This window comes from Myxocyprinus asiaticus, chromosome 9, assembly GCF_019703515.2.
Source record: "Myxocyprinus asiaticus isolate MX2 ecotype Aquarium Trade chromosome 9, UBuf_Myxa_2, whole genome shotgun sequence".
NCBI lineage: Eukaryota > Metazoa > Chordata > Actinopteri > Cypriniformes > Catostomidae > Myxocyprinus > Myxocyprinus asiaticus.
In genome coordinates this window covers 13,339,628-13,363,183 of record NC_059352.1, presented here as the reverse complement: position 1 = coordinate 13,363,183, position 23,556 = coordinate 13,339,628, and the positions used below count along the sequence as shown (strand labels likewise).

Below are 23,556 nucleotides of genomic sequence, written 5' to 3'. Positions count from 1 at the left end.
GGAAATATGTCACTACGTTTTATTTCATAGTTACACCACCATGTAAAACACACACACACACACACACACACACACACACACACACGAAAAGAAAGAGAATACAAAGATTACATTTCTAAGAATGTGGCACGTGTCTTAAACTAGATTTAAAAAAAAATAAAAAAATCCCATTATCTCCATTGATTTTGTTTGATATTTACAATATCAAATATCAGCCTTATTTGTCAAGAAAAGTATTAAATTAAATAAATTATATTTACACAAATATACACTACTGGACAAAAGTTTTGAAACACTTATTCTTTATAATTTTTTTTCTTCACATTTTAGAATAATATTAAAGTCATTAAAACTATGGAATAACATAAATGGAACTATGGGAATTATGTTGTGACTAAACAAAATCCAAAATAAATCAAAACTGTGTTATATTTTAGCATCTTCTAAGTAGTCACCCTTTGCCTAGAATTTGCAGACATGTACTCTTGACATTTTCTCAACCAACTTCTTGAGATATCACCCTGCGATGCTTTTTAAACAGTATTGAAGGAGTTCCCATCTATGTTGGGCACTTACTGGCTGCTTTTCTTTATTATTTGGTCCAAGTCATCAATTTCAAAAACATGTTTTTTTATTTTTAATTACATTTTAGTTTTATAATGAAATAAATTGATATGGTGGCACAATTATATTTTTGTCTACAAAACTAATTTCAAACATTTAAGCATTCGCCTTTAGATCAAAAGATTTTTAAGATCATGAGAAACATTTCAGTCAAGTGTTTCAAAACTTTTAAATTCACCAGTATTATAATCATAAGTAAAATCTGGCCATGTACAGATCTTAAAACAAGACACAGCAAAACTGTAAGAAGCGATGTGTTATTTTATTTCAAAGTAAGCACCTGGAGTGTTGGTTATATAACCTTTCAACAACTGTGAATTGTTGACAAAAGGAGCATAATTTTTCCTCATAATGAAACCATGACTGCAGCTTCTTGCGCAAAAAAAAAAAAAAAAAAAAAAAACTCATCTTTGAGAGAAAGCTGAATTAAGTCCTTTCCTGTAATAATTACAGGACACCACTTCACTACTCTCAAAGAACACAACTTTGCATTCTTTCTTCATGCGATTTAAATAAATTCAGAGTTTTTGTTTCCATCCGATCGTACTATTGAGTGATATTTGATAATGATATGACAAACTAAATCACCATTTACAACAGGAAAGGTATGGCAAACTCCATGAATAGTTCAAACAAAAGACAGAACATTTTTCAGAGTGTTTACAATGCCTGTGGCTCAAGGACTGGGTAAAAGCTTCATTTGTTACCATGTTCTATCTTGCAACTTTCATGGTGCCCTCAGATGCTCCAAGCCATTTTCTGCAATCCGAAAACCATTCAACACACAGAGCAACCACAGATGCCCAAGATAACAATCATAGTAACTTATGACAAATGTAAACCTTAGGCAACTTTGTTTTTGTGAGCAACAGAACAGCCTTGATGGTTTATTCCTCTCCACATTAGACTTATTTGAGGTGGGAGGCAAGAGCTTCTTCAGCACAAAAGACTGACTCATGATGCATTATAGCATGTACATGCTGAGACACAGTTCTGATACTATTGTGTTCTTTTGTCTCATATCAGGATCTGCTCAGAGTTGACAGGAGTTCCTCTTTGCTCATCTGATAGCGGCTCTTCTTCCACATGTCCCTAAGCTCTTGCAGGATAGCGCCAATCTCCTTACCCGAGGTAATACCCAGCTTGCGCAGGTCATGCCCACTGACTGGGAAGCGAGGGATGGACCATTTGCGTAGCTCATCCAAGAGCTCCTTTTCTCCCTGGTACTTCAGCAGCTCCAGTACTTTACTCTGGGTGTCCGGCTCTCGAGACTGCAAATTTCAGAAAAATTATATATTATACTCTCTCTAAAAAAGCACATATACTAAAAATTGTTGCTGTCAAGCATGGTTATTAGGGATGAAATGGTTCCCTTAAAAATATCTGTACCACGGTTCTGCATCTCATGATTAACAACATCTCTGAAAATATACAGTGCCTTCAGAAAGTATTCAGACCCCTTCATTTTTTTCTACATTTTGTTATGTTGCTGCTGTATGCTAAAATGCTTTAAATTATTCATTTTTTCACATCAATCTACACTCCATACCCCATAATGACAACCATTATGACCAGATTTTTGATAACTTTGCAAATTTATTAAAAAGAAAAAACTGAAATATCACATTGACATAAGTATTCAGACTCATTACTATGACACTTGAAATTAGCACAGGTGAATCACATTTCTCTGGATCATCTTTGAGATGTTTCTACACTTTGACTGGAGTCCTCCTGTGGAAAATTCAATTGATTGGACATGATTTGGAAAGGTACACACCTGTCTATATAAGGTCTCACAGCTGAAAATGCATATCTGAGCAAAAACCTAGCCAAAAGGTCAAAGGAACTGACGTCAGAGCTCAGAGACAGGACTGTGTCGAGGCAGAGATCTGGGGAAGGCTACAAAAAAATTTCGGCTGCATTGAAGGCTCCCAAGAGCACAGTGGCCTCCATAATTCTTAAATGGAAGAAGCTTGGAACAACCAGGACTCTTCCTAGAGCTGGCCGCCCGGCCAAACTGAGCAATCAGGGGAGAAGAGCCTCCAGCTGGTTGATCTCCCAGAGATCATGTGTGGAGATGGGAGAAACTTGCAGAAGGACAACCATCACTGCAACACTCCACCAATCTGAGCTTTATGGCAGAGTGGCCAGACAGAAGCCTCTCCTCAGTGCAAGAAAACAAAAAAGCACCTAAAGGACTCGCAGATTGTGAGAAACAAGATTCTCTGGTCTGATGAAACAAAGATTGAACTGTTTGGCCTCAATTCTATGGGTCATGTCTGGAGGAAACCAGGCACCGCTCATCACTTGCACAATATCATCCCAACGGTTAAGTGTGGTGGTGGTGGTAACTGGTCAGGGTTGAAGGAAAGCTGAATGCAGCAAAATACAGAGATATCCATAATGAAAACCTGGTCCAGAGCGCTCAGGACCTTAGACTGGGCCAAAGGTTCACCTTCCAACAGGGTAATGACCCTAAGCACACAGCCAAGACAACGCAAATGTGACTTAGGGACAACTCTGTGAATGTCCTTAAATGGCCCAGCCAGAGCCCGGACTTGAACCCAATCGAACATCTCTGGAGAGACATGAAAATGGCTGTCCACCGACAGTCCCCATCCAACCTGAGAGAGCTTGAGAGGATCAGCAAAGAAGAATGGCAGAAAATTCCCAAATCCAGGTGTGTAAAGCTTGTTGCATCAAACCCAAAAAGACTGAGGCTGTAATCTCTGCCAAATATGCTTCAACTAAGTACTGACTGAGTGAAGGGTCTGAATACTTATGTCAATGTAATATTTAAGTTTTTTTCTTTTTAATAAATTTGCAAAGTTATCAAAAATCTGGTTTTTGCTTTGTTTATGGGGTATGGAGTGTAGATTGATGGGGGGTAAAATAAAGCATTTTAGCATAAGGCTGCAACATAACAAAATGTGAAAAAATTAAGGGGTCTGAATACTTTCCTAAATGCACTGTACATATTGTTATAGGTATCTGCCTTTAAAAAAAACAAACTAATCGATGAACCCCTAAAAGCACTGTACCAAGTATTTACTGAACCATAAAAAATTGCAACCAGTTCCCCTAATGGTTATGTGCATAAAGTGGGTCCTTCAGTGCTTGGTAGGAAAATTATTTTAGTAAGATCAAAATTTCAATGAATTCCTTCTGTGTTCACCAGCTGATCTCTTGACATTTGATTTTTGCTGAACATTAGTAAGGGGGCCAAGGAAAAAATTTTACATACATCAATGATGAAATCTGTGTACAGTTTAATGCTGTCATGTTCGTCTTGCCCCTTAACAAGGTCTCGTCTGTACTTGACCAGGAAGAGGCCCAGGTTTTTCTCTTCTCTGGAAAGCTTCAGTCGCAGATCCAGTCTCTCTACCTCATCCTGGCTTCGGAACAGAGCAGCCAGGATAGTCATGGGTTTAGGAGAGCTATCGTGAGCCCTCTGCCAGATCTGCTTCATCTCTCCAACATTGCCATCAGCTGGAAGACCTGCATAAAGCACACAGCAAGATGTCAAGAAAGGTTTGTCAAAGTATTTACCTGTTTTGAAATTTCAACTTTTCATTGATATAGTTGAAGTTAGAAGTTTACATACACCTTAACCAAATATATTTAAACTCAATTTTTTCACAATTCCTGACATTTAATCGTAGAAAACATTACCTGTCTTTTTGTTAGTTAGGATCACTATTTTAAGTGAAAAGTGAATGTGAAATGTCAGAATAATAGTAGAGAGAATTATTTATTTCAGCTTTTATTTCTTTCATCACATTCCCAATGGGTCAGAAGTTTACATCCACTTTGTTAGTATTTGGTAGCATTGCCTTTATATTGTTCAACTTGGGTCAAACGTTTTGTGTAGCCTTCCACAATCTTCTCACAACAAGTTGCTGGAATTTTGGCCCATTCCTCCAGACAGAACTGGTGTAATTGAGTCAGGTTTGTAGGCCTCCTTACTCGCACACACTTTCATCGGATTGAGGTCAGGGCTTTGCGATGGCCACTCCAATACCTTGACTTTGTTGTCCTTAAGCCATTTTGCCACAACTTTGGAGGTATATTTGGGGTCACTGTCCATTTGGAAGACCCATTTGCAACCAAGTTTTAACTTCCTGGCTGATGTCTTGAGATGTTGCTTCAATATATCCACATAATTTTCCTTCCTCATGATGCCATCTATTTTGTGAAGTGCACCAGTCTCTCCTGCAGCAAAGCAACCCCACAACATGATGCTGCCACCCCCATGCGTCACGGTTGGGATGGTGTTCTTCAGCTTGCATGCCTCACCCTTTTTCCTCCAAACATAACGATGGTCATTATGGCCAAACAGTTAAAAAAAAATTCCAAAAAGTAAGATCTTTGTCCCCATGTACAACTGCAAACTGTAGTCTGGCTTTTTATGGCGGTTTTGGAGCAGTGGCTTCTTCCTTGCTGAGCAGCCTTTCAGGTTATGTCGATATAGGGCTCGTTTTACTGTGGATATAGATACTTGTCTACCTGTTCCTCCAGCATCTTCACAGGGTCTATTGCTGTTGTTCTGGGATTGATTTGCACTTTTTGCACCAAACTACATTCATTTCTAGGAGACAGAATGTATCTCCTTCCTGAGCGGTATGATGGCTGCGTGGTCCCATGGTGTTTATACTTGGTACTATTGTTTGTACAGATGAACGTGATACCTTCAGGCATTTGGAAATTGCTCCCAAGGATGAACCAGACTTGTGGAGGTCCACACTTTTTTTTCTGAGGTCTTGGCTGATTTCTTTTTATTTTCCCATGATGTCAAGCAAAGAGTCACCGAGTCTGAAAGTAGGCCTTAAAATACATCGACAGGTACACCTCCAATTCAGAACACCTCCTATCAGAAGCTAATTGTCTAATTGTCTAAAGGCTTGCCATCATTTTCTGGAATTTTCCAAGCTGCTTAAAGGCACAGTTAACTTGGTGTATGTAAACTTCTGACCCACTGGAATTGTGATATAGTCATTTAAAAGTGAAACAATCTGTCTGATAACAATTGTTGGAAAAATTACTTGTGTCATGCACAAAGTAGATGTCCTAAACAACTTGCCAAAACTATGGTTTGCTAATATTAAATCTATGGAGTGGTTAAAAAAATGAGTTTTAATGACTTCAACCTAAGTGTATGTAAACTTCTGACTTCAACTGTACAAGATGAATACACATTGTTTTTGAGTTTTCAGTCAAAAGTTTTGAGTTCTTATGTCTCACCTATGTACTGGGCCAGACCCAGCTTATAGATGAGCTCAAGAAGGTGACCAGCATGGTTTCCGACAAGCATCTTCTTCAGTTCCACCCAAATCCTCTCTCCTGAGATACCTGCCAATCCATTGGCATTTTCTCGGATTGCATCCAGAGTCTCAGGTTCATGTTGTTCGGGCTCAGTTGCCACTCGCCCATAGAATCTACAGCCAAAGCGATAAGACAAAAAAAAGATAAACCATATGAGCCAAAGGAGTAGTTCACTCAAAAATGAAAATTCTGTTTTAAATTTACTCGCCCATACCTGTATGTCTTCTTTCTTCTGTGGAACAAAGAAGTAGATATTTTGAAGATTGTTCATTCCCCTCTTTTCCATATAATGAAAGTAAATACAGTAGTGGCCAAGGACTGTTCTTTTTGGAGCCTGACAGCTTGTGGTCACAGTATGCTTTCATTATATGGAAAAGAGCAGCATCAACATTCTTCAAAATTTCTCCTTTTGTGCTCCACAGAAAAAATTTAATTCATACAGGACAAAATTTTCATTTGGGTGTGAAAAAAAAAAAAACTAAACTACTCCTTTAAAACATACACACTAATTAAAGACTGACAGTGTTGCTTCTGTATTAAAACTGTATTTTCTTACATCTGTGAACTGTAAATTATGTTGGCTAAAGAGTAAAAAAATAAAATAAATAAATACCTGAAATATCTCAAAATTCGAAGAAAGTCCTCCTGGATCCGTAGTGAGGCACTGCCAACAAACCTTACTTTCCTGCTCTTAAGATCCTCATATCCTTGGAAATAATCATACAAAGTCCCATCCAGCCCTGAAATGACATCATACAATTGTTAATCAAGTTCAGGCTAACATAAAATAATAATAACAAATTTAATTAAAGGAATAGTTCACCCAAAAATAAGACTGTCTTCTGTCTTATGGTGTTTTTTGTCCTCTTTTGTCCAAGCTTGGCAGACAGGAGTCACCACTGACCTTCAATACATGGCAAATAAACTAGGGATGCACCGATACCACTTTTTCTCTTCCGATCCGATTCCGATATCGGAAATCTCAGTATCGGCCGATACCGATCCCAAGCCGATACCAGTGTTGTTTTTTTTTGCATAATCAGTTTAGAATATCTTTACATTATTGTGTGGAACTAATTGGGAGTACTCTTTAATATGTAAAGAAACACAAACTTCTAACTACACATTATTTCAATATAAATGTATAGCTTATTAAGAAACACTTTGTTATTAACTAGTATACTGGATAATGAAGCAGCAAAATTAACAGTAATTCCAGTCTTCAGTAGAAAAGAAACCAGTGTTTTATTTTTTTAGGCTTTAAAGGATTCAGATCTCTTTTTTGTTTAATTTAGTTGTAAGACATCAGTCCACTTTTCATTCACACAGTTATTTTTTGGAACCCATTCAACTTAAATATTATTATAATTTGTAAACAATTACTAATGATGACAATAATAATAATAAATTATTAATTATTGTTATAAAATTATTATTATTGACTTAATTTTAATTACAACAGTAATATATTTAAATCGTGCACTTTTTAAATCCTCACGCTTTCATTTTGACATTCTAAACTCTCCAGGAATTCCTGTATGTGTCTGTTTGTAGGCAAGCTCACAGTAGTTTAACTCGCTTCTTATTCAAATTCTGGTAAAATGCAACTCCAGTGCCATTCTAAATACATATTATAAGTGAAATGAACTATAGAGCATCTACATCTGAGGTGTTGTTCATGAGTAGTGCTCAAATATTGCGCACCGCTGTGAAGGCTAAAAATAGCCGCGAGTGCATCACCAGCCTGTGCGTGAGTTTGTGTCAACAGAGTAGCACCATTTACTAACGCACTGCGCGTACTATATATTTACTTATTAAACACAGCCTTTTGTGATTCACAGAGCTATTGCACGTCTTCAAGTGGCTTTGAATAAAATGCACGAGTCATATGAACTGCTTTAATGGTGTTTTTATGGTTCTTTTATGTCATTTTTGGAGCTTGACAGTAACAAACACGACTAACACACAGGCTCGTCAGACCGATACCCGATCTGTCTAAAAGCTTCAGTATCGGAGCCGTTACCGATCCAGGTATTGGATCGGTGCATCCCTAAAATAAACCCTATAAAGATTTTTCACCTTTTGTGCTCCACAGAAAAAAAGTCCTACAAGTTTGGAGCAACATTAGGTTGAGTAAATGACAGAATTTTCATTTCTGGGTGACCTATTCCTTTAACGGGATAGTTCACCCAGAAAATGAAAATTCTGTCATCATTTACTCCCCCTCATGCCATCCCAGATGTATATGTCTTTCATTCTTCTGCTGAACACAAACAAAGATTTTTAGAAGAATATCTCAGCTTTGTAGGTCCTTACAATGCAAATGAATGGTGGCCAGACCTCTGAAGCTCCAAAAATATAATAAAGGAAACATAAAAGTAATCCATATTACTCCAGTGGTTAAATCCATGTCTTCAGAAGTGATATTATAGGTGTGGGTGAGAATCAGATCAAAATTTAAGTCCTTTTTTACTCTAAACCTCCACTTTCACTTTCAGATGTAAAAGTGAAACTAAACAGGCACCACATGTGACTTTCATATGTAAAAGTTAAAGTGGAGATTTAGAGTAAAAAATTACTTTCATTTTGATCTGATTCTCACCCACACCTATAATATCGCTTCTGAAGACATGGATTTAACCACTGGAGTAATATGGATTACTTTTATGTTTCCTTTATTAGATTTTTGGAGCTAGAAAGGTCTGGCCACCATTCACTTGCATTGTATGGAACTACAGAGCTGAGATATTCTTCTAAAAATCTTTGTGTTAAGCAGAAGAAAGAAAGTTAAATACAACTGGGATGGCACGAGGGTGAATAAATGATTAGAGAATTTTCATTGTTGGGTGAACTATCCCTTTAAAAGTATCTTATGGATTACCTAGGAACATGGAATTGATGGTGAGGTCTCTACGTTCTGCATCTTTCTGCCAGTCAGTGGTAAATTCTACCTCTGCATGCCGCCCATCGGTCTGTACATCCACTCGCAAAGTGGTCACCTCAAAGTTCTCATTATGAAGCTACACAATCGAAGTACAAGCTCAGTCATACAGCAAGGGTGTACAGTTCAGTTCAGGAATCTAACTAACCTTTTATATTAACAGAAGGAGCTGTTTATTTATATTAATAGGCAAAACCCTGATTGATCAGGGTCAGGATACAGGACAGCATCAGGATTAGGGTGATGATTACACATACTAAGTTTGTAAAAAAAAATCTTAAAACCAACTAGATCCACCTTACCCTGGTGGTGATGGTCCCATGTTTCTCCCCTTTGTTGTTTATCATCCTGACTCCCGCTGCCTGGAACATGTTCTTCATTTCCTCTGGTGTGGCTGTGGTGGCAAAATCCACATCTTCAGGCCGTTTTCCTGACAGAAGATCCCGTACTGCACCTCCGGCAATCCTTAGCTCAAACTGGTTCTTTTCGAATATTTCTGGCATGGCCATAAAAAGGATTAAATCAACAAGACACAACAGACAAACGCATCCCAGATACCATCTAAAATCTTAAATGTAGTATAATTTGGATTTGTTTAGCACTTATTGGTCACTGTATAATTCCCATAATACTTCCATTTGTGGTATTCCCTGATTTTGATGGCTTAACTATTAACTAATAGTAATAAAAAACAATGAGTAGATCAATCCAAACTTGTCAATGGTACTGTACATCAAACGACCATGGTATTACCACCTAATGCCCTCAATGCACCGTGGTCCCGCCCGGGACTTTTTTTAAAGGGTTATAAACCATTTTGTACCCACTGTTTATAAAGGTTGTCTGGGATGCTTAAAAAGGGGAACTTACCTGCTAAACCAACCAACCCGTCAGTAAATAAAGACTTGAACTCTTTTGTTTTCAGCTGCATTGTGAAAAGCGATCTGTGACTCCACGTGAGATTAATCTGTCTGATCAGCGTGGGGCGCAGAAGTACTCTCGCCCACATCTGTATTGCTACAGACAACGGGGAGGGGGTTAGTGTTCAATTTAAATTTCCCACACCACATAGTTAATGGTAAACCGTGGATAACCATGTATGATCGATTAGTTTATTTCTAATCACTTGAAGTGATTCTACAAGGTGACAGGCACACAAATTATAATATCAGCAAAGTGGTAACCTGGGGTGAGGTTTTAAAGGCAGTTACTAAAAAGGTACACGCAGTTATTTCATTTAAGATCAAATATTGTGTATTTATTCACCTGAAGAAACAGATAAACGTTACTTAACCACATCGGTAGTTTCCATCACACCGTGTGCAGCCATGACAGATAGCGCAACAGAGGGCGTGACCAGCCTAGTACGCACTGCGTATCCGCGATGCATACGTAATGAGCAAGAACAGCCAATGAAAATGCCTTAGCTTATCACTGTCTAAGGGGCCGTTCACACCGAACTCGTTTTGCGTCCGCCCACTCTGTAATGCATTCACACGTGCTGCTAGATATCCATTTTTCCAGATTTGTGTTTTTTGTTTTGTTTTTTCAGAATCATATGCAGGAGCGCCACGTTGTTTAGACTCCAGGTCAAATCAACTGTTAAAAACACGTCTCGAGAAACCTGATTTCTGCACTATTTTTAAGCTCTTTAGCGAAAGAATATACTAGGAGTGAACAGCCCCTAACACGCTGTATTAGGAATGCCCATTTTTGTATATTTATCTTGCTTTAGCTAATTTAATCGGGCAGTAAAAATGACTGCGAAGGGTTGAGACAATGCGTGATGCGGTACTATAATAAAACAAAACAATATTGGGTTGATTGCATCAAATCAAAAATATTTATACGTGAAAGTTTGTTTACTTTTGAAGTTACCGCCCATTTAAACCCAAAGGGTATCGCGAGATTGAGAAAGTGAGCATGCAACTGCACGCAAAGTGTCAGTTGCAGGGATCCTACTATAGTCATTTAATGGCTAAAGTGGAGATCGCCCCTCTGAGAGCCTTGGATGATTTCTGTCCAAGCTCAGAGCGCTTTGCCAAACCAGATACACGAGATTTGGCAAAATGGAACAACAGAGTGGTCAGCAACCTCCTGTACTATCAAACAAATTATCTGGTGATGGCAATCATTGTTTTCTTGATCGTAGGGTGAGTCCCATGTTATATCATCAGACTGTCTTGTTTCTTAACTTGATCATGCATGATGTGGGATTTAAATGCACGTAAATTTTAGACAGTACGCTTTCAAATAGTAGCCTATTTCTTACACGTCTTGCGCATGAACATCGGATTACAGGAAGTATCGCGATATTTTAATAACGCAAAAAGTAATGTCTGTTAAAATACGCATCATGATGTTCTCAATACTCTATAAAATCACATTTAAATAGCTAGAAGGACACTTGCCTTGTTATCTGAGGTAATGATTACGATGCAAATAATGCATTGTTCTAATAACGTTAACAAAAAGTACTGTTTTGGACATGGTACCTGAATATGGGATTCACTCGGTGCCATTGCATGGGCCTATATCACCATCTGATACATCACTGTACCATGGTACATTTGCAGTGAAATATAGTATCCTTCAAATACTGGCTGTATCGTGCTCTTATCATCAATGACTTGAGGCATTTATGCGATAAACTGTATTTTTCTATTAAATATGGAATGGAACACAAGTTCATTTCCATCTAAATATAGTTGGTTCACATGGTTGATATGTGGGCAGATATGTTTGTGAGCTGAAGGCCAGTCTGATGTCTGGGGAATTTGGTTTGGCTCTACTGTTATAGCCAGTTGCTAAGACTGAACAATATTTAAAGGGGTAACCACATGACAGTAACTATGAGCAATGGTCTGCAGCAGTATGTAGTCATGCACTCAAAAGTATATCAATATCCTAATGTGTAGTATACAGAATACCATCACTCATATGTTGTATAGTTGGATTTGACTTATTTTTAGATCATTTAAAATCAGCACTTCTGAAAAAAATGTCATATTTTATCAACAATATTTGATTGTGTTTACACATTATAACCGCTAGATGTCACTATTGACACACGCTTTTGTTCTCATAAAGCTTAGAGGTGAGGATGTGTCTGAAGCTGCCTTGCTGCCCAGTAAAGTCAATGACTTGACAGACAAGTTTTTAGATTTATGTAGGTACCTTTTATGGAAACTGCCTTAAAATGTATCATAAAATCACATCTTTTTTTTTTTCATCCCCTTTTCTCCCAATTTGGAATGCCCAATTCCCACTACTTAGTAGGTTACTCACCTCAATCCGGGTGGCGGAGGACAAGTCTTAGTTGCCTCCGCTTCTGAGACCGCCAATCCGCACATCTTGTCACGTGGCTCGTTGTGCATGACACCGTGGAGACTCCCAGCATGTGGAGGCTCATGCTACTCTCCTCGATCCAAGCACAGCTTAGAGCGAGAACCACTAATCACGACCACGAGGAGGTTACCCCATGTGACTCTACCCTCCCTAGCAACCGGGCCAATTTGGTTGCTTAGGAGACCTGGCTGGAGTCACTCAGCATGCCCTGGATTTGAACTCACGATTCCAGGGGTGGTAGTCAGCGTCAATACTCGCTGAGCTACCCAGGCCCCAATAAAATCATGTCTGATTATCTAGGACAAATTGAGGTGAATGAGATAACCAAGTGCAAATTTAACTATGCTTATTTCTTAGAGGAAAAAATGTACGTTTATAAACGTATTTACCGTTTCAGATGCCATTTTTATTTTTTTTAAATACTGCCCATCCGCACACACAGGATTGTGTTATAGGTAGCAAAGGATAGCCTACATCTATGCCTTCAAAAATCCTCCAGATGGAGGCATCTGGACAGGATGTTACACATACATTGGATTGCCGTGCTACTACCTCCATAAACTCCATGTAAATACACAATTTCTCAGGTTTAGGACACGGCCAAATCTAGTCACCATGATTTTAACCTCAATATCTTCCTGTCACATCAATACCTCTGTCCACAGGTTCATGAACCCTGTGAGAATGTTCACAGGTGCCGCAGTCGTTGCTTCAGTTTTCATTAGCTCCGTATGGGCCGGAGAGAACAAGGCCATGATCAAGAAGTTCAAAAAGGAGAACCCAACCTTGTTTGTTTTCCTGGTCATGGTTGTGAGTTTCCTCCTGATGTCACTCTTTGGTGGAGTCATGGTACTGCTGTTGGGAATCAAGCTGCCACTTCTCTGTAAGTTTCTTAAGAAATCTGTTATCAGCTTTATATGCTTTCCATCAGTGGACTGAAAAGAACCAGTTTGTTTTCATTAGATGTAATGTATTAGAATGCAATCTAATTGAAAAATCTTGTGTGGCTTGGAGGAAATAAATAGATCTCATTGCATAAACTTGTGTGGCATGGAGGAAAATAATGCAAGACATAACAGTTACTTAAAGGGATATTTCACCCAAAAATTAAAATTCTCTCATCATTTACTCACCCTCATGCCATCCCAAATGTGTATGACTTTCTTCTGCTGAACACAAACAAAGATTTTAAAATGAATATCTGAGCTCTGTAGGTCCATACAATGCAAGTGAATGGTGATCAGGCCTTTGAAGCTCCAAAAAGCAGATAAAGTCAGTATAAACATAATTCATCAGACTCCAGTGGTTTAATCAGTGTCTTCTGAAGTGATCCAGATGGTTTTGGGTGAGAACAAAATATAACTCCTTTTTCACTGTACATCTTGACAGCAGTCTTCTTGGTTATCATGATTTCAAGCTCGATTACACTTCGTATTGCTCCATCTAGTGCTCTGTGCATGCGTCAAGCACTAGGAAATGTAATCTAGCTTGAAATCATGATTGTGCATAGAGACTACAATGACAAATTGTTAAGTGAAATGGAGTTATATTTTGGTCTGTTGTCACCCAAAACCAACTGGATGACATTGATTAAACCACTGGAGTCTTATGGATTACTTTAATGCTGACTTTATCTCCTTTTTGGAGCTTCAAACTTCTGGTCACCATTGTATAGACCTACAGAGCTGAGATATTCTTCATTAATCTTTGATATTCTTCATTTGAGTTCAGCAGAAGAAAGTCAGTCATACACATCTTAGATGGCATGAGGGTGAGTAAATGATGAGAATTTTTCTTTTTTGGTTGAACTATCCCTTTAATGCAGATACTATGTAATTTCAAAACTAGATATTTGATAATTTTCAAAATATGTGATAATGGCCTGCTGACTGTCAATTATTATATGGCTACTTGCCAAATAAATAAATGGATTAAAAACTGATGTGAGTTTAAATAATTGAATTATGTGAGGAGAACAAGACTGCTGATTGATACATAAAGCTAGCTGCGATATGAAATCAGTTCAACAGTCAATTATACAGTACAGCAGTGATTATACAAAAATATTTGATTGCAGAAACCACTTATTACCAATCTGAATCAGGCATTCCAGAGAGCTGTGTGATAATTTAGAAGGGTTTTCACACTAGAGGTATACTGAAATATCGTTTTTACAGATTGATCGTGTCAATAGTTGTCTTTTGAACTATCGTTACCAGCAAAAATCATTGCTGATAGTTTTTTTATTTGTTTGTTTGTTTTGTATATTTATTTATTCCTCCATGTTACACTGTGGTCAGCCCTAGAGGATTCTACAGTTCCTATAACAGCGCCATAGATTAAATAAAAACAATCACTGACACCTGGTGGAAATTTACTGTATCTACATTTTTCATCATTGACAATATTCATACATTTTTTTTTTCCTCATTTCAATATATACTTTGTTATTTTGATTAGCTAATCAAGTGTTTTAAATTAAAGCGAGGGCATACAAATAAAAATGTGAGTATACAGAAACGTGCTCCATCAGCACATGCATCGTGTCTCTTACTTCATATATTTTGAATATTAAACCTCATCTGGTGAAATATATACAGTATACACACACAAAGCCCTTTATCTGGGCAATATATAGGCTATAAAAAGCTTATTTTGGTAAATAATTGTGTAAATTTAGAGCATTGTAATGGAGCCACGTTTCTGTCATTTGAAAGTAATTCCCTGGTATGTTTTGGGCTTTTGGTGTTACACTGTAAAAAAAAAATTATTGTGCCAATTAGCTATCACAGCTTAAAATTTAGCATTAAAATAACTTCCCTGGATGAACTTGAGACAACTCTCAACTTTTTGTTGGCTGAACTTGTTATAAGTTATAAAACTTAAAAAAACTTGTCAGTTGAACTCAGAAATATTAATCGGCGTATCTATCTGTCTCTGAGGAGTGTAAATGTAAAACAACTTATAGTATATTACATTACATTTTTGAGATTTTTAGATCTTTGAGATATTATTTGTATGTAATCAACTATTTAATAATACTCTTATTATTTTAAGCAATTTATAATATAATTGTCCATAAACTTAAATATAATTCAAAGGTATATTACAAAATATTTGATTAGATACAAATAATATATCATTGCTGTCTGATGAAAAACATGTATCTCCAAAAAACTAATTTTTCAAGAGCATGGAAAAACAATTTTTTTCTCATATTCAATCTTACAAGATGCTTGTTAAACAGACAGCTGGATTAAACATCTTTTCATTGGCCATTTCGATGCACAGTTTAAACAGTGGAAAGAGGTCATTCGTAGCATTCCGTCTATGGTAAAAAAAGTCAACATTGCCAAAGTGGAGATACGTGTTTTTCATCGGACAGCGATGATAAGTTTATTTTTTCTTTTCTGTTTTCGTTTTTCTTCTGGATGAACTCAGATGTTGAATGCATTATGTCTTTAAATTATGCAACCGCATCCACATACTCTCTCTTTCGCTGCGGCTTAAAGGTGTACCATTTTTCTGGGTATTATTGATATTTTGGTTAAAAAATAACTGCATATTGGATTTTATTAATTTTGGACTCTTGTAGCCTCTGTGTCTGTGCCCGTCATATTAATGTTAGACTTTTAAACATTCTTTAAATTGATTAAAAAAATATCGGTTGATTAATCAGTTATCAGCAGAAAAAATCCACAGTCAACCTCTAGTTCAAACTAACTAAGTGGTTGAAATAAAGTAAAGCATGAAGCATCTGTACATTTTAAAGTGCTTTGTCATTTTACATTTCAGTGATCTTTGCGCATGCATCACTTCGACTGCGCAACATAAAAAACAAACTGGAGAATAAGATGGAGAATGCGGGACTCAAGAAATCACCCATGGGCATCATACTTGAAGCACTGGGCCAACAAGAAGAGAATCTCGGTAAAATTCAAGGCTTTCTAGAGAGCAAACTCAATCAATAAAGATTGCCTTTCTGAGGTTGTCAAAGAAATGAAGGAACTTTTACACTCGCTATTTTCCAAAATATATTTTGAGCTTGATTGGCAAAACAAACAGTATTTTTCTCAATGTATTTTTTGTAATAGATTGTGCATAAAAATATTTTCCAATGTTTTACAATGTTATGAAACATATTTGTTTACATCTCAAGTCTTGTAGCCAATACATCTAACTTGGTGGATACTACTCAAAATATAATTCTGCACATTGAAAAAAAAATTGATTTTGGTTTAGGTGTTGCACTACCTCATAAGTGATAATTTTTTATTTCGAATGTAGAAGAACATGGTGTCATGCGTGTAAGTTTCAAGTGTTATGTTAGTATTCTTCTGTACATTTATCAAATCCAAGTTAGCAGGAATTCAAACTTATAAGATGTGAAAAAGGTGAGAAAGTCATAGCAGGTGCTCCAGATGTATATTTTCAGTATGTATGTAAAGCTTTTTTTTTTTTTTTTTTTTAAGTGTTCAAGCTTAAAATAGCCCTTTCAAGTGATTTTAATAAGGAAAATGTAGAAAAGTTTACCAAATAATTTGGGCGAATTAGCTTCAGAAAAGGTGAGTAGCTTGCATCCCTGAATATGACAAAAAATGTAAACAGTTTTGCAGATCACAGAGTGATTCTACCAAAGAAAGAGTTTACATTATGCTGAGTTTAATTTTCCCTGATTTCAATGGAATTTGGATGGCTTTGTTGCAGACAGACAATAAATCTTCAGGTATTACTTAGGCATCAGAAATGTCAACAATGCTCATTGTAATCTGAACAGTCTATATCATGGTTATATTACCTTGAGGTCAAATAACCCTCACAACACTCTAAACAATGCTGGGTGAAAAATAACCCAAATTGGGTTGTTTTTAGTCGTCGTTTAAATATGGGACAGAACACACGTTGGGCTAAACTAACCCAGCAAGTTGGGTTGTTCATTTTAACCCAGAAAATAGGTTATTTATTCAACTCAAATGAAGGTTCATTTTTACAGGAATGCTGGGTTAATTTGATCTCATAAGTGGGTTAATATTTTCAGATTGTTTTATCCTTTAAAAATATTGTAAAATAAACCATACAATAAACAAACATGTAAAAATGGTAGTTCCTTTATTTTTGGATGAATATACATTCAGTAAGTACATTTTAAACTATTTTACAAACGTTTCAATAAACAGCATGTAGAACAATAAAGTAACATTTATAATTAATGTTAAATACTCTAGGCATTAAAAACATTAAACACCCATTGTATTATTAAAGGGATAGTTTAAAAATGAAAAATCTCTCATTTACTCACCCTCAACCCAGATGTGTATACCTTTTTAGTGCTTCTAAAATTATTTGTTTTTGTTCAGAATATCTCAGCTCTGTTGGACCATTATATGCAAGTGAATAGTGGCCAGAACTTTGAAGCTTTACAAAGTACATAAGAGCAGCATGAAAGTAATCCATAAGACTCCAGTTGTTATATCCATGTCTTCAAAAGTAATATGATAGATGTGGGTGAGAAACAGATCAATATTTAGGTCCTTCTTACGCTAAATCTCCACTTTCACAAATGAAAGAAAATCTAAACAGGTGCCACATGTGACTTTTAGATGTGAAAGTGAAGATTTATAGTAAAAAAAAATAAATAAAAAAAAAGAACTTAAATGATGTTTCTCACTTTCACAGTCGTTTAACCACTGGAACCATATGGATTATTTTTATTCTGCATTTATGTGCTGTTTGGAGCTTCAAAGTTTTGATCACCATTCAGTTGCATTATATGGACCTACAGAGCTGAAATATTCTTCTAAAAATCTTCATTTGTGTTCTGCAGAAGAAATGTAAGTCATGCACATCTGGGATGGCATGAAGGTGAGTAAATGATGAGAGTATTTTCATTTTAGGGTGAACTATCCCTTTAAATTCAAGTCAGGTCATTTTTATTTGTGTAGCACTTTTCACAACACACATCGTTTCAAAGCAGATTAAAAGAAAATCATGCATTAACAGAAAATGAAACTAATAGTTATAAAATCTTAATCATCATTGTGTAGTTTAAATATGATTGTAAATTGTGTATAAAAATAAATAATTAAATCATAATTGTATTTAGATCCCCAGTGAGCAAGCTATAAAAAAATGTTGGTTAATGGAGGAAAATAACCGTGGGAGAAACCAGGCTCACTGTGGGAGCCAGTTGCCCTCTGGCTAACCAGCATGAATATAATGTCAATATTAGTTATTTATGTGCAGTGCAGGTCATGGTTTAAAATTAGTAAACTAAGTAAGTGTTAAGGGCCAGTGTTTATACAAAGATTTTGTATGAACTGTAAGATTATTGACTAATGTCTTTGAAGTTCAGCCTGGATTAATTGCAGAAGTTCACATAGATGCATTGTTCTTTGTTAGTTGGCTGATGGAGGCTTTTGTTGGCAAATAATTGAAAGTTTATGTATTCCATTTTAAGAGTGTAGTCCATCATTAGACCATTGTGATGCAGGCAGAGATCAGTGAGGTGCATCGCATTTCAACCAGCAGGTAATTTCAATGATGTCTACCTTACATCCAAGGTTCAGGCAGTGGCATATGAAGTATCCCATGTCTTATGGTTGGACTGAAGTGATGTCTGGCTGGCACCGGCTGCGTTTAGTCATCATCATTCAGAGACACATAGCAGTGGAGTCCAACACCAAGCAGGAACGTTGGTGGATCTGGCCGGCTCTGGTAACCTCGGGATATGAATCCCGAGGTTGAGACAGGGAAACAAATAGAATAATATTAGCGTAGCTGACATTCAATGTTTTGCAGAGTTAATAAAGCATGATAAATATTTCTGGTTCCGGCAGACCTAACTAAAGCAGCCTAATTGTGAGTTGATAGATACATTAGGTGTATGCCTGGCTAAACAGATGAGTCTTTAGTCTAGGCTTAAACTGAGTGAGTGTGTCTGCATCCTGAACTGTGCGAGGAGTTAATATTAAGAAGAGGTTCTGAGATAACTGGGAATATCTCTTTTAAGAGCTTAGTTGGTATTGTATCTTAACATACATGTTGTGTCTTTTGATGTTTCAATAAGTCTCCATGTGATATCTAGGTGATACAGTCTCTATGTGTTGTTGTTTATGTGACCTGTGTGATGTCTCGAGGCAGCTAGCAGACGTTCGGATTAGCCAGTTTGTCTGCTTCCTGACCTGGGCCCCAGTTAGTCAAATACTATCAATATTAGGACTATGAGCCAAATTATTAGAGAGGAGAGCGGAACCTTCCCTGGAGGGATGGAGTCCGTCTCTATTTAGCAGGTCAGCTCTACCCCAAAAACTCTTCCAATTGTCTCTAAATCCTGTGCTATTCTCAGACATCCAGCCGTTCAGTGACACTAATCTACTATAAACCTCGTCACCGCAACGAGCAGGGAGGGGGCCAGAGCATATTACAGTGTCTGACAATTTTTGCAAGTTCACACACCTCTCTAACAATATCTTTAATGATCTCAGACTGGCAAAGCCGGACATCATTAGTGCCAACATGAATAACTTAACTATTTTAGAAAATCTACGTATAGCAGTAGCCAGCACTTGTAAATTTGATCTGATGTCAGACACTCTGGCACTGGAAATGCATTTAACAATGGTGGCTGGAGTCTCTATTTCCACTGATTCTCAGTGGGTGCATCACTGAGTGAGGAGAATCGATTGGAAACACTAACAGGAAAGGGAGAGTGGTGTCGCTCTGCTGAGCAAGTATGCCGCCGAGACGTCACAGAAACGCCCTGCTGCAGGGGCTCTACAGCCGGAACCAAAGTGTGTGTGTAGCACGCTGTACTACCCGCATCCAAAACAGTATCTGCAGGCATCTCTTTCTCACTGACCTCCACAAGCGTTCGGGTGTCTCTAACTCATTAACCTTCTCCATCAGCATGACTAATTCCTTACATTTATCACATGTAAACCACTCACTGCTGACGAAGCTATAGTAAACATGTGGCATGCAATGCAGGAAGCAATAATATGAGTGGATGCCATGACTTACCGCAATTGTTTGTTGTTGTTGTTATGGTTGTTCTTGAGTGCCGAGGGTTTGAGATCGATGTGAATCCCTCACGCAATTGTTTGCTGTTGTTGTGTTAGTTCCTGATCAGCAGATGTTTGAGATTGATGCAATAATCTGTGTAAAACACAGAGAAAACAAATGGACGCAGTCGAAATGCGAGATGTAGACAAGTGGAAGAAAAGAAAAGAAAATGGGTGCGTGTGGTAATATACACGCAGATGAAACAGTAGAAAAGCGGGAATAGAACGAAGCACGTGGTAAAATAAAATGATGAGCGTAGAGGAATAAGCAATGTTAAGTAGGCTAGCAAGCTACAAACAAACAGACTCGAACAGGATGTCGACACGCAAATTAGCCAACTCAGCATCCATTTTAAAGGATTTCTGGGCTTAAAGCTGTCTCCATCTTCCAAAGGCATCTCCAGTATTTATCCTTGTTTTACTACACCTCTGGTCATGGTGGTTTTTAGACAGATGGCGAGGCTTTTTAGGTCGGGTGGAACATTATCTCTGATCCAGTTCGTTTGCTGGCTTCCATGGCTGCAGCAAGCAGTGTTGTTTGTCAAAATACTATTGGTGTGTGGGCAGTGGGTGGGATTACACAGGCCAAAACATAAACAGAAATTCCGGCCCGGAATGGAAACTTCAAAGTAGAATATACTGGCTGTAGCACTGTTATTGGAGAAGCCAGTATTTCAACTTAGCATGTTTCCTAATTCTCTAATGACATATTATGGTCATTTTATGATTTAGTACAGTAAAAATATTACATATAGCACCTTTAACGAATTTCCTGTTTTGTGTTAAAGCGACACTGAAAATTTTAGTACTGCTCTCCGGATTTCAATTTATCTAAACTATGTTTTCAGAAAGGTAATTGCATTAAATGAAATACAAATACTATAACGGTTCATCTTTTCACCTCAATTCATATATTGTGTCGTGTTTTTTTTTTTTTTTTTTCAGAATGATTACAGCCATTGATTTGCTTCTGCTATTGTAAGGATACCACTCCAAGTAAATAAATTATCCAACAACCATAAGTATTTTTGTTATATTCTTCTGTTTTCCTTTGTGAAGCTTTGAAACTGTGTCATTGGATATTTTGTCACAAATGTATCTGTGGTGTTATAATAAAGCTTCTGTAGTGATTATACTGTGCCATTCCTGCTCATTTGGTAAATAACTTCAAACGGCTTTGATGCATGAATTATTAAATCACAAAGGGACATCATAATGTTTTTTTATGCATGAACAAGAATATAATCATTCCCAATCTTTACTTTTTTCTAAAAAGATTCATTTAGTGGACACAATGCACCAGATGGTTGGAGACAAAAGACTGTGCAGGAATGTGAAAAAAAAAAAAAAAAAAAACTGTTTCACAATCAGCTTTTCACAATGGTGATGGAAATCAAATGTCTGTTGGTCAAGTTGTGAAATGTGCAACACTGTACTTTGACAATGAAATGGGTTAGTCCTATTCTACTGTATGAGCTTACCAAGGAAAATATTTCAATTTTAAATGAAAAGTGGATAAAATAATCATAAAAGACCATATAATAATTTGCACATTTTCTGTAAATGTTTAAAAAAAAAAAAAAAAAAACATTAAGTTACTCATGGGAGTAGTTGCCTTTTGCTGAATAGAATCAAGAAAACAAATGATCTGTTTAAGTTTATTCACAAATGTGTATATATATCTTTATAGCACAGAAGCTGCATCTGAAGTGGCATTTACGTGTATTTGCACAGACTGTTTAATGCTGCTCAGAGGTGGCTTAAATAAATTTACACAACAATTTCAGTTGCATAAATAATGTTGTGAGATTAATGTTTTGAGCATAAAATTACGAATAGACTTGATGAATGAAAATATGAAATTAGACTTTTTAATATGAAACTAAATTATACTTTATATGCTCTGTCATGACAACAACAGTCCTCTGATGCTGCATTTCATTTACACAGAACCAAAGCAGCATCAGAACTGCCTTTGATACTAGGAGCTGAGGTGGGTCAGAGCAGGCATAATTTAGTCTGGCTTTTATGTGGCATGGCTTCTTTACAAAGAATTTTATGCAGGCACAGAGCAGTCTTAAGCTGTGTAAATGACTTCTGTGTAAAGGAATCCGAATCAAGGTGAAAAATAATAATAATAATTAATTTGTTAGGTGAACCTTTATGTGATTTGAAACGTGTTGGAGTTTTCTTTTTTGAATGGCAACATTACAGCTGATCTTACTCTCAATTTGGACAACTTCACAATCCTAGGCAATTTGTTTTCACTATTAAGTGCATGTTACATTATGTCCTCATGTGACACATTTAAATATCATAGCCAAGGCTTGCTGGCTTACATTAAAATATATTTATATTAGGACCAGTCTTTCACTTGCATTCTTCAAAATATGACATTTATCTTGTGATGACCTTTACATAATTTTTAATAAAAGCTGTGTGTGTGTGTTTTTTAAAAAAAAATATCCAGGTCAACAAAGCAGATGGTCATAGAAAAAAACAGTTCCCTTTCGACTCAGTACACTTGACACTGCGTTCTGCTAACGTATATGGGGAGTGTCCTTCTAAATGACCTCGTTGAAACCCTTCTACAATAACACCAATATTCTAATATTGGCTATGGTGTTTGAGCCCCACACTTTAAGGCGCAAAGCTGTCCGCTATAAAAGCAGGCATGCAAACACCATTCCTCAGAATTTTCTTCCTTCAAGACAGCGATTCATCTCTCGTCAAGCAGCCCTCTACTGCTTCGCCATCGACTACGTCAACGGGCGAAATCTTCACGGCAACGAGAAGACTCTCCACTCCCCTGCAGTGCTCTGGCGAACATCACTCCGCCTTGCTGCTTGATGCTTCGCTGGTGAATGAGCCGCTTCAGCATCCTGATTCCCCGCAGCGCTTCGGCAGAAGTTGTGTATCCTTATAAGCAATTGTGATATTGTATTATATATATATATATATATATATATATATATATATATATATATATATATATATATAAATGCACATTTGAGTGCTCAAACTGTGCCTTCAAATTTTGGCCAAGCACTGACGATGACTTCAGATCGATCGCATTCTTGCGCTAAAAATACATTTTAATACAAAGCAGGTGTCTCAAGATGCTTTTTAAAGTTTTTAATTAGACACAGCATCTAAAAAACAGTGCTCCTGCATGAGATGCTGAATAAACAAAAAAAGGCGAAACAAAGACGTTCGTCTAGCACGTGTTTTCGTAGAAAAACTAATAGATGGTTGCAA

At 37.0% G+C, this 23,556-nt stretch overlaps 2 protein-coding genes across 3 annotated transcripts; one reads left to right on the top strand and one right to left on the bottom strand.

Moving 5' to 3' along the window:
- Positions 1-44: 44 nt before the first annotated feature.
- LOC127445880 (CCA tRNA nucleotidyltransferase 1, mitochondrial-like) lies at positions 45-10,246 on the bottom strand. The gene is made up of 8 exons (XM_051706328.1): positions 10,157-10,246; positions 9,761-9,907; positions 9,193-9,386; positions 8,831-8,969; positions 6,563-6,689; positions 5,869-6,062; positions 3,872-4,125; positions 45-1,895 (listed from the first exon to the last, which is right to left on the bottom strand). Exons 2-8 carry the CDS (start codon positions 9,897-9,899, stop codon positions 1,647-1,649), a joined length of 1,296 nt encoding a protein of 431 aa, XP_051562288.1. The 5' UTR covers positions 9,900-9,907; positions 10,157-10,246; the 3' UTR covers positions 45-1,646.
- A 408-nt stretch (positions 10,247-10,654) lies between these two features.
- Positions 10,655-21,394, top strand: LOC127445884 (PRA1 family protein 3-like). 2 transcript variants are annotated; one of them, XM_051706335.1, is made up of 4 exons: positions 10,655-11,043; positions 12,904-13,121; positions 16,034-16,168; positions 21,244-21,388. In XM_051706335.1, exons 1-4 carry the CDS (start codon positions 10,814-10,816, stop codon positions 21,246-21,248), a joined length of 588 nt encoding a protein of 195 aa, XP_051562295.1. In that variant the 5' UTR covers positions 10,655-10,813; the 3' UTR covers positions 21,249-21,388. The 2 variants fall into 2 exon arrangements, with proteins under 2 accessions (XP_051562295.1, XP_051562293.1); XM_051706333.1 differs by having other exon boundaries at positions 10,657-11,043; positions 16,034-21,394.
- The last annotated feature ends 2,162 nt before the right edge of the window (positions 21,395-23,556 follow it).